General features: G+C 39.3%; 1 protein-coding gene across 1 annotated transcript in view; it reads right to left on the bottom strand.

The window, feature by feature from the left end:
• The window catches only part of LOC139728843 (cGMP-inhibited 3',5'-cyclic phosphodiesterase 3A-like), a 163,769-nt gene extending 147,862 nt beyond the window's left edge, over positions 1–15,907 (bottom strand). The window contains exon 1 of the mRNA XM_071639782.1: positions 14,956–15,907. Within this exon, the coding sequence (XP_071495883.1) occupies positions 14,956–15,753 (798 nt within the window). The 5' untranslated portion in view covers positions 15,754–15,907. The remainder of the gene's footprint in view (positions 1–14,955) is intronic.
• Positions 15,908–16,287: the final 380 nt, after the last annotated feature.

The raw sequence follows: 16,287 nt of genomic DNA, 5'->3' as shown, positions 1-16,287 counted from the left end.
GACAAAGACAAATATAGGAAGAGAAACAGATAGACAGAGATGATGGTACAAACACAGGATGATATAACACCTTAATATAAGAAACATAATATGTTGAAAACAATATCTAAGACATATCAGATCACACTCTAGTAAAAAATAATATTTGGTATGGAACTCTTGGCTACTTGTACTGCTTCCAGAATATATGGTACAAAAAAAAGAACAAATTTTCCCACACAGTACAAACCACAAGTGAACTGGAGAAATTACTTTAGACATTTGTGACTCAAAATCTTTTTATAATTCCTCCACAGGATTATAAAGAGCTTGAGAGGGGTTGACGAAGTGTACTAGACCAACTGTTCTGAGTTTCAAAGCAAGTCATGCTCTAAATCCTTTTATGTAGTTAGTATGCATTTTTTGCAGCTATCGTGTTACTGTAAAATTGTGGACAAGATACAGTAATACAAAGCTTCGGTGGGAAGTTCACCATCCTAAATCAAGTCACCTTGCTGTTGACCAAAATGTATAATTTGCACAAATCTGATCGTGTTCTGGTTTTTTGCTGGCTCAGAGCTGGAGAGAGGCTTTTGATGTATTCATTCCATTTTGCCTCAAAGAATTGATCTGGTGCTTGAACTAATCTTACAAAAGAGATTGTCACATGAATAGTTAAATTGTATGGATGCAGTTAGCATTTGTACCTGAACCAATACACTCTACTTTTCCTTTCAGCTCTTTTGATATCGAGTACACACACATGGATAAAGAACAGGACAGTGAAAAATGGGTCACACATTGTGCAGTGATAGTCCATACACGTCCCACTAGCCAGGAGCTTTGCAGCTCATTGGAGAATGTGACAATATATACTAGTATTGCTTGTAATTCACATATTGTTTTGACACATTCCTACTGATAATATGGGACACAGGGGCCCCCTCTGAAGAAAGACTCAGGGCCACAATGGAACACTTGACAGGATGCAAGGGGGGGGGGTTAGGGAGAGAACTCTCTAGCCCCCTCTCTATTCCATTGAGGACAATCAGAAACTAAAAAGAATAGGCACAAGTACAATGTGTTATTAACACAAACAGCTCCTTCAGACTGAAAGCCTAGTCTGAGTCTTCTACCCGTTTTATACAAATCAGGGAATTCTATGATGCAATTCACTTTCACAAACTTATCAACAGATTTGGTAGCCTCTGCACAAGCATCTGACCGCAGAGTTCGTACGTCGTATGTCCTATAAGAATTGTAGCAAATACCTGAACAGGTGAATTACGCTCCTTAGTGCTCTTTTGTCTTGAGAGAGATGAAAACTGGTTGAACTGAAGTCAGGGGCCATATGTACACCTAGCGAGAGTATCATAATCTTTCAATTATGGAAACAGGTCCATCATGGTTGGATACAGTAAGTTCCAGATTACTGAGAAAATGCAACAAAATCTTTTTGAAAAATGAATACTAATTGGATATTATTATGTGAGACTCTTCACACTAGCGCAAAATATCTCAACATGCACACGCTTCTTGCTCCATTTCTTTGGCTTCTGCGAATCAGAGTATGCTTATTCTTCTTTAAAGTCTATGTAGGCCTACAGATATCGGATGTGAGCATTCATCTCAACTCAGTATCAATAAACAGATTACAAAAACACACTGCATTGCCCGTTTAAATTGTCGTGTCACAGGCTGAACAGTTGAGACTAATTAACGCTTGTGTTTGAATTGGCTGTTGGAGGATTTCAGTCATTGTGCGAAATGGGGATACCTCTTCACACACTTTAACCCTGTGCTTGAATGAAAAGAGGGCATCGTTATGTAATCAAAGAGATCCTCCATTGAACAATGGAGTTGACAAAGTGCCCCAGGATTCAATCGGACTATTTGAGAAGCAGGTCACAGGTCCAAATCTCCCAATGCCTAGCGTGAACCTACATGTACCTTGTGTGGGTACTGAATGAAGAGAGCATATTCCAAGCAGGGGTACCTCCCTGTTCCAAGGGGGAAGATGCCATCACAAAAATGACGACAACAACAACAACAGCAACGACAACAACAACAATGGCAGAAGCACCAGGGCAGTAAAGAAGAGGTGACTGGACTGTTACAATTGTTTAACAAATGCAGCGTTGGCACATGAAACAGATTTTGTCAGACAAAGGGATATAATGGGATTATGGCTGGTGCACATATCTGGAACACAAGCGTCTTAAAACACAGGTCATCAAAGGAGGTAATGAACAGGAGACATGCACTAATAGTTACCCTTTTTCACTAGCTTCACTTTCATCACTTACATTAAAAGCCTCTGCCTACATAAATCATTACCTGCTAGATAATGTACAATGAAAGTTTCATTCAAATCGCTTCGTCCCAAAGCTACACAAAGCTAGTGGTGCTACAGCTTGACATGGAAACATCTCATATGTATGTATCATCATGAGATTACTGCACACTTTGAGGGCACAATATGCCTGATGCTTATAACATCCCTCTGATCAGAATCAACAAATTATATGAAGTTGTCACTGAAATAAACGCGAGTTTGTTGAGCATGCCGACAGCTGGCAAGTTTTGGCTTATATAAATCATGCCATCTCTGGCAACTTTAGCCCTATTAAAAAAAAGGCAAAGAATAAAATCCAGCAATGGTAACCAAAATGATTGCTACTGAATCAGGAAAGGTGTTCCGGAGCAGCCCCTCCCTCCCCCCCCCCCCACCTCCCCCCCCCCCCCCAAAAAAAAAAAAAATCATGAAATTATATGGTGTATTCAAAACAATCCATAGCATCTGAAAGCCCTACAGATTGGCAAAGACAACTTACAATGAGGAAGATACTGAAATGACACACTGACCTCAGAAAAGACATATTCCCTGGCACAGATTAAAGTGTACTGTCACTAAATCACACTGCATGTACATACATATTTTATTTTATTGGGAATATCAGTATCATCAATGTTACAACTGAATGAAGAAGAAGTATGGTAAAATGCTCCCTAACACTGTAACAGTAGAAACAGATATTTTCATACCGCCATTGAATCATAAGCATGCATGTGTCACAGAGCTTTATGAATGTTTTGGGTTGGTACAATGTACAGTACTGTACATGCATCTTTTACTTGTTTGAATAATGATGATATTGTATCCCCCTTCGAGTACTGTTTGGTTTTTGATAGCCACAAGATATCATTCCATGGTATCGCTCATTGATGTTTTAGTTTATCTCAAGATCAATGAAAAGCAAACAGTGAAACAATACAATGGGCCTTCAAAGTACAGTTGTAGTAGATACAACTGTAGAACTATTCCCATACAAGATATAATGCATGCACCCTTCCTCCACACAATCATACATGTAGACATGTATAAAAGAAAAATACACTGCTACAAACATTACAATACAGCCATAATTTCATAATGAAGGTTGGATTATCATGATAAGAAATGTACAGTAATGTATTAGCATTTACTGTACAAGGCAATATGAAATAGAGTACGTTGTACACTGTAGTCCATGTCTAGGCAAGATTGTTGGAGGTTAGGCATGACCTCTCATGATGAAATACTAATATTTCAGTTGAACAGAGGAATGCTCTTGGCATCCTGATCTCAGATCTCTTTTCTTTCTTTATTTTAATATTTCCCTTTTTTTCCACATGAGAGAAGCGGTCTATACAAGAATTGATAGGAAGAACTTCAGACGATATGTATACAGAGATCACTATGACCATTACTTGGGCAACAAAGAAAAAACAGAAAGCAGCAGGACATGAGCCCATCAGACAATGTGTACACATGGCATTGTTAACATTCCACCAAGCGTGAAAGTCCGTGGTCCAGCCAATTCTTCCAGCCACCTGTAATCACCACCACTTTGGCCAATTCATGAGGTATCGAGATAAGAAGATTGGACCATGGAGCTACAACAGTAGCTCCATGATTGGGCACAGCAATTGGCGAAGACATTGTGTCACGCTCAGTGATTTGTGAGATCTCCATTCCCACAAAATTCACAGCCTTAGTGTCGCTCCCTTTACCAAAATTAATGAACTCTTGAGATCGACAGGCCAAAATTTTGTTCTGCAAGGGCAATCAGACATATGTGTACATTCCATTTGGCTCATACGAACCTAAAAAATCTCAACAAATGTGTAAAACATACAATTTGTACATGCTAAGATTTACAGACCATTCATCTGTGGGTATCAGCAAGTGTTACCATCTGAGACATTAGTTTTGTTGTTGTTTTACTTTTTCTCTCTGTGTCACAGGTCCAAATCTGCAATAGAGATTTGGTTTTGTGAAGATCTTCATACTTGTTTTCAAACTATTCATTGAAATCGTATGTGTGTTCCAATTGCATCTGTACTCTTTTTGTACTGTGGCAATAATAAGAATGAGAAATTCAATTCAATTCAATTTCAATCTCTATTGTCCATTTGGAAATTCCTTTTGTTTTAAGTCTTACAAATAACACATACTCATTAGTCTGTGCTGCTACACCATGTAAGGCTTCATTTCAAAATACTTATACAATGTAGTTGTCATTCCCACACATGCCTACAACAAATTTTACAAATAGCTCTATGTTACTAGACATACTATGTATTGTACGTACACGTACTATGCATTGTGCATGATTAGTATGGACACAACCCCGTTCTCATTTCTTCTGGCCTTGACACAAGCAATAGTAGGTCTCAAGCAGGAAAAATCAATAGCTGGGTTTGAAAGCCCTGGGAGCTCAGTGGTCATTAAGAAGGGCTTCAAAGGGGGCTTGAGGTAAACACAAAAGAGTTTAGCGACCACTGATGCACACAGGAGATTACTGGACAGTGAGGATGGCTCTCAGGTCACTCACAAAATAACACAAAAGGAAAAAATCAATTTGGTCTTATCCTTGTGGTGGGTTACCCCTACACAATGCCTCCTGAACTTGTTTATGATTGCTCCACAACAGTTTGTGAAATATCTGTGGACAGTTATGTTTGATACATAGTTTCTAACCCATGTTATGTAATCAGGTAAAACCTTGGGTCTAAAAGCATTAGTGGTATACAGGTACTACTGCATTGGGATTGATTTGAATTTATATATAAAGAAGTAGGTCAGATGCTTTAATCTGTGACTGGCATCATGCATCAAAATTCCAACGGAATGTATCCAAGGGAGACGCTAGGCCCTATCTCAAGTACAGCGCATGAATAAAGTCACAAGAGCAGGGAAAGTCCAGGCAAATTCAAACAATAATTTAGACAGTTGTGGTGGTACATGTCTATTAAAGTGGGACATCTCACATGGAATCCTACAGATGGAGACCATCAATATATGTTCACAACTTTCTTACTATTTTGTAAAAAACTCTGGGAATATCCTGACCTACTAAAACTGATAATAGTGCAACAGACATAGCTGCTTGAGAGAGAAACCAAGGCATGGCAAATCGTAAGCAATAAGTGTAAAAATTTGTTTGTGATTGGACTGCTATCAATATTACAACTGATGCAAATAAACTGCATGAAGTAATTATCATCCTGTATTCAGTTTATGATATAGAGAATTTCACGGTATATATAACAACATACACTGTAGTCGATGAACACAAATATAACATTTTGAGCAAAATCTCAAATTATTAAGTGTTCCTTATGCTTTCAGTGGTTGCTACACATACTCAGCCCAAGCTCTAGTTGTCAATTAGCAGTTCATTACCTCTTTTTCATAAACTGTGAACAAACCACATGTTTAATATACCGGTACACTACAGATACAAAACTATAACAAACCATATACACAGTGTTGTCAATACCATAAAGTTTAAGGAAAGAATCGCAATATAACACATACTGCTTGGTACTAGAAAGCTGCTTGCCAATAATGGAAATTGTGTTATTTGATATTTGCATTCATTTTGACACTAAAAGCTCTGTAGCATAAAAGTGAATTAAGTTGGTAAGGCATCAACAGCAGGCCATGAGAAAAGGAGTACGATCATTACTTGTGGGTGGGAAAAGCGATCAATCTGGATTATATTGAATTTCCAACTCGATTGCACGCTCCAATCTTCACATGCGCGTGTGCCTTCCTCATTGTGCTCTGGATATAAGATCCATCTTTCACCGATCGCTCCCGAGAAAATTTTGGCTCCTGGTCTGCCTCCGGCAACGCAGCAAAGATGGGTACGCAGTCAATGGAGAAAGGGGTTCACCGTATTGAAGTGGTAGCCCTTTTGAGATGTGCGGAGGAAAAAAAAAATCTGAAGAACGAAAATTAGTTCCGAGTCAGATGTGCATGCAAAGACATACATAGCAAGCGGCATGGCACAACATCTTCCAAATCTCAAAATCTTTCACTATTTGCCCTTTTTGTCTGTTCATTTTGATGGCCAGTTAAATTGTGATTAAAGAAGGTCTCGGCAAGGCAAGGCTCTTACATAAAGTCATCGGATGTCAGGCTGATGAATCTTACATGTCCATGTTTATGTCATGCAGTGAGCACTTCCATGGAGGTTGTAATTTAATGCAAGGCTGTAACAAATACCTCAGGCACTGACCGATGTGAGTCTTTGGGTCTGACTTATGGATCAAAATTCAGTGCATTATTAGAGTTACTTGATGACACTTTTAATACATTATGTAAAGCTCAACATACAATATCAAATATGGAACAGCACATCATACAATATCAGAAATCCCACATGAACAGCATAAAATATTCCTTTTGATTAAATGCAATTTAATCAAAGATTGAGACTGGTGGGGTGGAAGAGGTCTTTGAATATTAAAGCTGAGATAACAGACATGCAGGAATAGATCACAGGAACATCTCACTTGAGGATGTAAGACATCCACAGAAAATCTATCATATCAAGCACAAATTTTGATGAATAATAAAAGTTAAGAAAGAGGTGCAAGTGGTAGAACAACAGATCAGTATCTGTAAGAAACTATTCACGAGATTGAAATATTATCTGTGAAAGTACACTTGTATGAGCTTAATACTGTATCATCCTACAAGGTACTATTCTGTAAACTGTACAAAAGACATCCTGTAAACTGTACAAAAGGCATTCTGTATTACTGTACAAAAGACAAAGGGCAAAATGTTTGTAACATGACAGAGACATTGTACGGATTCTATCCTGTAAAAAAAGGGAATTTTTCATCGAAATTTACATAATTTTCTTAAACTTGCAGTCTTTTTAGAGTTACAGCTGTCTCTTTTGGGAGAATGTTTGAGGGCGTGATGACATATCGCAGCACCACATGCTTTTTGATTCAGTAACATTCATGCTGCCACTGCATTCTTCATTTTTTTTTTTCTGATTTCACTCCAGTTTCACTGAGACATGTGTGTATACCCTGTACCTGTATTCTCTCCTCAGAGTATATTCTCCTATGGATATCTTCAAGCCTCAGCATACATTTGTTGAATACTGAATACAGTGCATGGTTAATGTAAACCAAAAAATAAAACAAAACAACAATGCAAATGTTCAACAAACCTGAAATAGTCATAAACATTGGCATAGCTTATGATGACAAATATATGTAGGGTATAGTGTACCTGTGCAATAATGATAATGATGTTTCTTCTCAGGAAGTATTTCTTTTCCAACCTTGTCTCTGGTTGGGGCATGTAGTATTGTCTAAGTGTATGCATTAACATCACAACCTTAGTCTCATCCTGGTTCAATTTAATGAATCTTGCATCCAATTGTTCTTATTGCAACTGATTGACAAATTGTCCTTCATCAATGTAAAGTAAACATCAATTATTCAGTGTCTTGAGTAAAAGCATGTTTTTTTTTTATTTCTTTTGAAAAAAAAATCAATTGATGTTTTGCATAGTTATGAGTCAGTATTTCAAATAACACAATTTTGTTAAACATGTTCAAAAGAGGGTTCTGACACAATATTTCAAATTAGCATAATATGTTTTTAAGATCTTTATCTGAAGTTATTTCACAAACCAAAATTGGTGTGCCTAAAATGGCTGACAATGTAGTGTAGAATCTACTGCACATTTGTGTCTGAGAGGCAGGCTACATGTGTACATTAGCAATATCTTTTACACTGATACACATCATGTAGACTGTATAGGCAGAGACTCCAACTCTCCCGTTTTCAACAGAGATCTCCCACCGAATACCCATTTTTTCAAAATCTCCCGTTCTCCCGTTTGAGATTTAATTTCTCCCGCCCTGGCTCAATGTCTCCCGTTGGATCGGATTTTTTACTTATTGCTATCGTATGTTGCAAAAATAAGCCTTAGATAGCACCAGAGAGCATCTATAAACCAAGGAACTTCGCGCTTCGCGCACATAAACTTGGAGTCTCCCGTTTGCTAGGGGTTTCAGGCGGGAGAATCTCCAGATCAGAAGGTGCTTCGGGTTGGAGTCTCTGTATAGGCCTACTGTCAAATGCTGTTTTAGGACAGGTACAGCCATACAGGTGTACATTGTACAAGAGTATACAGCATATGACAGTAATTCCTTGGGAACATGAAGGTATTAAAAATGTCACGCAAAAGTACAGCAGATGGACTGGGGACTTGCTGACATCCGTAGTGTGTGTATGTGTGTGTGTGTGCGTTTGTGTATGAGGAATCCTTTTGACATATTGGCAATCAATTCCACTTTTCTTTCCACTTCACAATGGCCCATCCATGATTCCACGCATTATGCTCTGTTCCTATTTGCTCAAACACAAACACACACAAACAGAGCCACATGAGCACATATCATACATGTGTGTCTTCTCTCATGAAGAGTATTATGTACTTGTATACATGTGTATTATAGGCTTGTATTATGTGCTTACTACAGATTGTGCATCTGCCAGAAAATGCTGATCCATGTCAGCAACATGTGTGTAGGAACACTGTCCATACAACGTTAGGCACATATTCACATGAGTAGAAGCACACTACATGTAGTTCTCTGGCTGAATCATCGCTGCATATCAATCGAGATAATGGCTATTTGCAATTGCTCTAAACTGTAATTGGGGAACACAATGGGCAACAGTCCATTTCTGTCCTACTTTGCTCTCAACTGTTCACAAATGCCACATTTCATGCATGCGTCACACCTTGGCCTTCACAGCAAGTGTTCTAATGTGTATTAACCTTGTACTACACAATATATTTATGTCTCCTTGCAAGGAATGACTGCATAATCACAAAATCTGTTATAGTAATTTTCCAGTTGAATTTCATGAAAGCAAATTAACAACACAAGCTGTTTTAAATACAGAAATAGGCCTATACAGTATCTCTGTTACTCAAACCAAAATTCACAAATATTCAATCCAATTAATTTTGTTTTCTTTTTTCTTCCACAGAAATAAAAAGGAATCAAGTTGTGATATTGATTATTTCTAACATTTCGTTGTTCTGTTCTGTTTGGCTTTGGTTTGAACCATCTATTGCTTGTTGAGCACAAGGCATGCAAATATTTAATAATGTTGCTCACTTGAAAACTTCATTTTTACTGGGTTTTAATAAAGCATGTATTAAAATGAGACATGCAGGCATATATCAAGGACATTACACTATAGTGTACAAAAACATTTATCAGCTCTTCCTGTAATAATCTTCAACAACTAGATTTAGGTCGGTTTCAAGAAAACTGGTGAAATGGCTTCATTTACCTAAAGAGCAACCACACAAAATAGTCAATTTTTAATCTTGCTAACAGTTGGTATCAAGCAAAGTTGTGTCAAATTCCCTAGTAAAAGATGGTACATGTACTACTGTTTCATGTATTTTGTTTTTCTGAACAAATGACATGCCACATGCTACATTTAAAATAACCCATTAGTCAGGCTATAACCACAGATTGCATAGACTTGTCATTGGACTGCCTGCAACCCTCTGCATCAGAAATCGGAACATACTTTCCAACTCAGCTTTGGAGTCAACCTGCTTTTATTGCTAGCAAACTGAAGGACAGAGCCCAAAAGGAGATGCTTAATCTCTCCATTGAGGGAAGCACTGGATTACCTGGTTGTCCTTTCAGAGTGCCCAGCGGCCATTCGAGTCTGCCAGAGGCTGAGCGCAGAGCGCATCATCATCGCAGAGCTCGACAGTAAACAAGTCCTGTGCAATTTTTCCATCGCACAATGACTTATTAGGCATATTGGCAAATCACTGCTGAAAGGTCGAGGGAGACGCTGGGGGATACGACCATTATCAATAACATAAAGTGCTATACCTCTCACTCATGAAGGGGGTTGGAATCTTCCTGTGTACCTCAAGAGTGAGCCTGGTACCCGGCCAAATCAAATTTATTTCTTTGTTGGGGGGGGGGGGGGGGGGGGGGGGGGGAGAGGAGTTTCTTCTTGGGGAAAGAAAGGGATTCACAGAGAGCTTTCTTGTGAAGATGATTTTAATGCATATATTTGTAGACCTGTTAAAGGTTATCTGTGTACCGTGTATAGTGCATGCTTGTATGCTTCCATTTGTGACATAATGCACGGAATTTCCCTCATGTTGCTTCACCCCACCATGTCATCTTGCCTCAACTGTTCTTGCCCTCCCTCTCTCTCTCTCTCTGAGGCTGCTCCACAGGTTCCCTGAATCAATAGATGTATGACTTTCCCCACAGCACATGTTCTGATTTATGTTTATATGGCGACATCTATTGATCGCATGCTTACACGCGCCAACAAATGTGTGGAAATGTAGACAGGTGACACAACCACAGCATGGCATTGTTCACATTGCTAGCCTGTCACATGATGTGTGAGTATGGTAATGAGCATGCACACTTACAAAAAAAAAAAAAAATTGACCTGCTTTCTGTTTATATTGTGTATTTGTAGTAAAATGTCATATTGGAGGACGAGGCTATCATTCTTTCCTAAATTCATATCTACAGTATGACACTTGCAAAGTAAACATTAATATCTGGAAACAATGTGCCAGTTTCATTTCTGCATTCGATGCAAGGATTTTTTGGCCCCAGTGTCTTGTGATGATGCAAATTCTTCACCTGCTTCTTACACAGAGTTCTAGTTCTTAAATTGAAATTCGTATTGCACACAGTAAGCATCACCTATTGTCCGATATGGGAAGCTATGGTCCCATACAACATGCTTTTCATAAATTATGAAATCATGGAAGTACATGTATGCCTTAAAACACTGTAGCAGTCGCTCATTCGGGTAACAACAGCTTGTACTCTCTATACTATACAATTACATGTTCCTATGAGCATGCATACCTTAGTGTCTCTCAATGTACTCTCACTGTATTTTATGAGTGAAATGCCTGTTGACAGTAAAGGAATGCAGAAAGCCTGCTTGCTTATCAAACAGTCACAAAAGCATATATCTTAGCAGCTGCATTCCCTTGTTGTCTGGGGTATGCGATTGTGATTGACATGATGAATAGTATGCATAAACAAAAGCGATATCAAACCATAACTCATGTGGTTAGTAATCACATGACTAGTGCCATGTGACATCACCAGTATTCGCGACAGGATATGTACAAGTAGGGTACAGTTGCTGAATGTTTTCAAAGCGCTATGTTTATGGCTAGATGTCAAGTGAAAGCAATTAGACTGAGCTGAATGCAATGGAAACTCCCAACACTACCTAATGGTTCCTGAGTCTAACAATTCTTTCAAAACACAGACTGCTGTCATGTGAGCTTATCAATGATGTCAATGTTTTCTCATTTCTCTTGAAGGAGAGAGGAAATTGCCACTGACTGCATAGAGTCTACATAGCAATTAAGTCCTTCCAGCTGTAAACCCAACCTGCATCTGCTTCAGCAGAGCCATCAATCGCATTTCATAAACCCCATGTATCTACATAATCCACTACATTCGTACATGCCTGAAGCAAGTCTCACACAAGCAGAATTCTGAAAGTGTTGTTGGGGAGCCGATGGAGATTTTGAAAACCATTCTCTAAAACCCATGACGTCTCCTGCCCTTCTCTGTAAGGAACGTTTAATATGCATTCTTGACTGCCAATCTCAAAAGGAAATCAAACACCAGGCTTTTATGATTTAATGAGTTTTTGCTGTAATGAGTAACAGGTTGATTTGCAGAATGCAGGGGTCAATTATTTGGTCTGGTTAACAATCAATCTGCAAATCAATCCACAGGGGGTCAAACAGCTGGTTCCAAAAAATGGTACACCATTGTAAAATGTCACATACATTGTGACTGTCAGAAAGACCGAGCCACATTGCTCAGTATTAGAAGAGAGAATGGACTTACGATATGTGTACCTCTGCAAATCTGTGTTATTTTCCAAGAAATTGATGCAATGTCAATCATTAAGACTCAAACTCTCCAAGAAGAGTAAATGTCATATGTTGTATACACTGTGTGACTGTCAGAGAGACCACTTGCGTACAACTGCAAATCTGTGTTATTTTCAGTGAAATTGATGCAATGTCATGAAGTCCCACAGCCTGCCATTATTACTCCCTGATACCAATGTCACTTTTAGATCAAGAAATCATGACTGAGGTTTATATGGATATAGGCTGCAACATATCTTTGCTTTCATTTTGTTTTGTTTTTTAATTAATGGGTGTTTTTTGTAGCTCTGCAGGTCACAGACATACACATGCATATAAATCAAAATGAACAGACGTCTCATACACATGTGGTGATGCAACACTGCAAACTTCATAACAGTAACACCACCATAATTTGTGTTGGATCATGAGGGTCAGTGTCAGGAGGTAAATTCACATACCATGGTTGCATGGTTGACAAAATAATTTGTTGGAAAAAAAAAATGACTGTTGGCAAAATAGCAGGCAGAATTCTACTGATCTATGTGATCATATCATGCTACACATCTCTGTTGTATCACCATAACACTAGATCTCAACGGGAGAAATGCTGAACTGAACATGTAGCCTGAAACTTGCTTTCTATGACATGCTTTTACATTGGTATGAAAAGCCAAGACAGGTGGTATGCAAATAATTCTCCACATGTTTTATATGATATTGTATGGAACTTGCAGAGATCACATACTTGTACAAATTGTACTTCATGAATTTTCAACTTTACACACAGTGTAACAGTTGTGACCTCACAAGCATTTGTCCTTTTAAGGCATTTTGCAAGTGTACATGTAGGTAAAGGCAAGGCACTGTATTATAAAATAATTTGCAATGTGGCCTGTTTATCATCACATCATCATGATTCAACTCATTTATGTACTTTCACACACACACAAAAAGAAACTAGCAGATATTGAACCCAAAGTCGATCTCATCTTTCAATGGAATGTTATTCAGAAGAAGGCAGCTTACTTTTGATAGCTGAAGCTGTGTTTCAGTGGGATTATATTTCCTTTATCACAAGACTGGTAGCAAGGCTACCTCAATGCAAGATATTCAAAAATAGCAACAACAACAATTATAATATAAACAACCATATAACACAAGGCAATTTCTCACATTAGTAGAACAGATATCAGAGGGGAACTCTGGCTGATTTTCAGACTTTTACATTGGAAACAACTATAAATTGGCTATACTGGGTACAGATTTTCAGAATTTAGAGTGATTTCAAAATGTTTTCACAATTTAAAACAAATCACAATGAGCAAGGATAATGACATAGCAGCTTCACCATACAAATGTATGAGTGGGGGCTCACAGAAGCAGAACAAAAGATGAAAGCATGTATAAAATCTACACAGGTGACCTTGAAAAGCAAGCAGTATTGTAATGGAATTGCATTGCTACATTTCTCAAATATGAGCCTCTACTCATGCATTCTTATGGTGAGCCCCCACTCAAGCATTCTCATGGTGAAACTGCTCCCTTGTTCAGTGTACAATGTAATTTGTTTTGGGTTTTCAGAGTATCGGTTTCTCTGCTCAAGGACCACATGATTATTTAATTCCACAAATCTAAACATGGAGCTGTCGATTCATGTTCTACGTGATGTGAAATTGTGAAAATTGCCTGGACTTCCCCTTTACAGAGATAGTATTTGTTGAGGGGAGGATTCAGCTTTTTAACTTTTTTGCCAGATACTTAGAAACCACTTTATGAAATGTTCAAGCATGTTCAAGCATGATTATGCTTTCCAGATCACCAGTTTCTGCATTTTTATGTTCCACCCTTGAAATAATTCAAAAAAAAAAGAAAAAGAGAAGAATGATTGACAGCCTTCAATGGTTCTGATAGCCTGAAGAAAATCTGCAATGGGTATCAAAGACGGCTACATCTAGCACTCTATTTGGTGGGACTACTTCGGTATGGCTTCATCTTTCAGAGTACCATGATTGTAGTAGCCTACAACGCTACATCACATGCAACCACTATTGAAGAGACTATTACAGTTATACTGTGCATAATCAATTCAGTTAAAAATCAGGGCAGGGGTTTCTCCCTTTTTGCCCTAGCCTTGTGAAGGATGTAAACAACACACAATACCCTTTTCAGCTCCTGCCTTTAATTAAAGGTACTGATGCATCTTGAAGGTCCGACTCTTAGTAAAACCATGGAGCTACGTAGTTCCATGGATGGTAAAAATTCACCGGAGTAATACTTAAATTGTGTCATGTAGACCATTGGCATTAGATCTATATCTTTCTCATCCTCATGGTCATTAGACAATGCCATAATCTCACAACTGACTTGCCTTAAATTTACTTGGATGTCTTGGTGTAGTGTAACTGTCTTTAGATTTGTTAAGTCCCTACCTAACAATTTTACTGACATACTCAAGTGACACTGCTGATATCGACTCTCGTGTTCGTAGTGGCGGTGGTGCATGGTGGTGTTTGTAATTAGCTAGAAAACTCTACCTTCTCTAGTGTCTATTCATCTAGTGACCAGTGTGACTTCTAGAAATGCCCGCCACTTATCACGAATGGGCTGTAAAACGGCCTGCTTGATTGCACTGTACAGTAGGAACCTACTTTTTGCTTGTTTATTTTTTTTTTCTTAATCTTAGTTCGTTTCCATACCTGTGGCCGTTGTATTAGTGCGGGTAGAGACGTTCTGCGGGTTTTGTGGCTATGACTCGCCACGGAGCTCTGCGATGACGTCCGCCGACGCCGCAGGACGGGAATTTTGCCGTCGTTATTGAACGGCGAAACGATGGAACTTCGCCGAAACAAATGAGCCTCCGTGTATTTGGACAGAACGCAGCCGGCAATTCCGCAGAAGTAGGCAAAATAGGGCCTCATCCACATAGGTAATCCATGCAAGGTCGAACCACTGAGAAATCGCATGAAACTCAGAAAGCTGATGACCAGCGCACTTTGAGGTGTGGACAAAGTTGATGTCATACTGACCAACGAGGCCGATGCCAAGACGCTAGCGACTAGCCATAGGCTAAAGAGGTTGGCTGCCCCAAAACAGATCTGGCCGAAAATCTCGCCGACATAGCAGGCCATGAAGAATACGTACACATTATTACCAGTCCATGTCTTTCGCAGATAAATTGCTAGCCAGTAAAACGCACAAATTACACTAAACATGGGAGCAAAGAGACCACACAAAATGTGTAAAGCCGATATGAATGAGTCTTGCAAGATATACATGAGTAACGCAATACCAGCTACGCCGGCTGCAAGGGCAGATCGACTCTCAGCGCCCGTGTTTTTCAGTTTCTTCAGGCCAAACCAGGCCAGATATGGATTATAATTCCTCCTCTCCATGAAGGCTGCTGTACCGGCGATATATCCGTTATTATCCGAGCTATCGAGGTTAAAATATCCTTTGTCTAGTCCATATCGAGCTGATGGTCTTCTCTCGTCCATTTTCCGTGTCGCGTTCACGTTGCCATACCAGCTGCACTGACAGGCCGTACCGTTACCCGCCGCCGCATGCACCGTAGTACTCCTCGGCTGATTCGATTACTAGAAAGATTGCAGTCGTTCATTGGTGATGGGCGATATGGCCTCCGCAAGGCGCAGACAGCAAGCGCTGGCTCGATTGGACGGTCAGCTATTCAACCACACAGTTTACTACGCACGTTATTACGTGAATGCCGTCTGCGCGAAGCCTGCCAACACAGCTGAGTGCACGCCGCTTTACTATGCCATGCTTGTTTATGAAGAAACCCCGAAACCGTTAGTTGTTTACACTCCTCACGCCGACATGACAGGTGCATGACACCCGCCACATTATCTACAACAGGGCAGAAGATGTGATAATCGTCAAGCTCGTATAAATGAAACCTTTCCTCTTCTTTTGATCGCCCTCTTAAATTCCGACTGCGAATGAACTGAGCGTAGGGGCATATTTGACACGACGTAGCTATTCACCTTTTGTGTCCTTACACCTTGCCGCCT

Source organism: Diadema antillarum, unplaced genomic scaffold (genome assembly GCF_040938485.1).
Source record: "Diadema antillarum isolate AM-2024a unplaced genomic scaffold, OU_Dant_1.0 seq00000203_RagTag, whole genome shotgun sequence".
NCBI classification, from domain to species: Eukaryota; Metazoa; Echinodermata; class Echinoidea; order Diadematoida; family Diadematidae; genus Diadema; species Diadema antillarum.
Note: the sequence above shows the minus strand (reverse complement) of the source record. Positions and strands in the feature narration are given on the sequence as shown.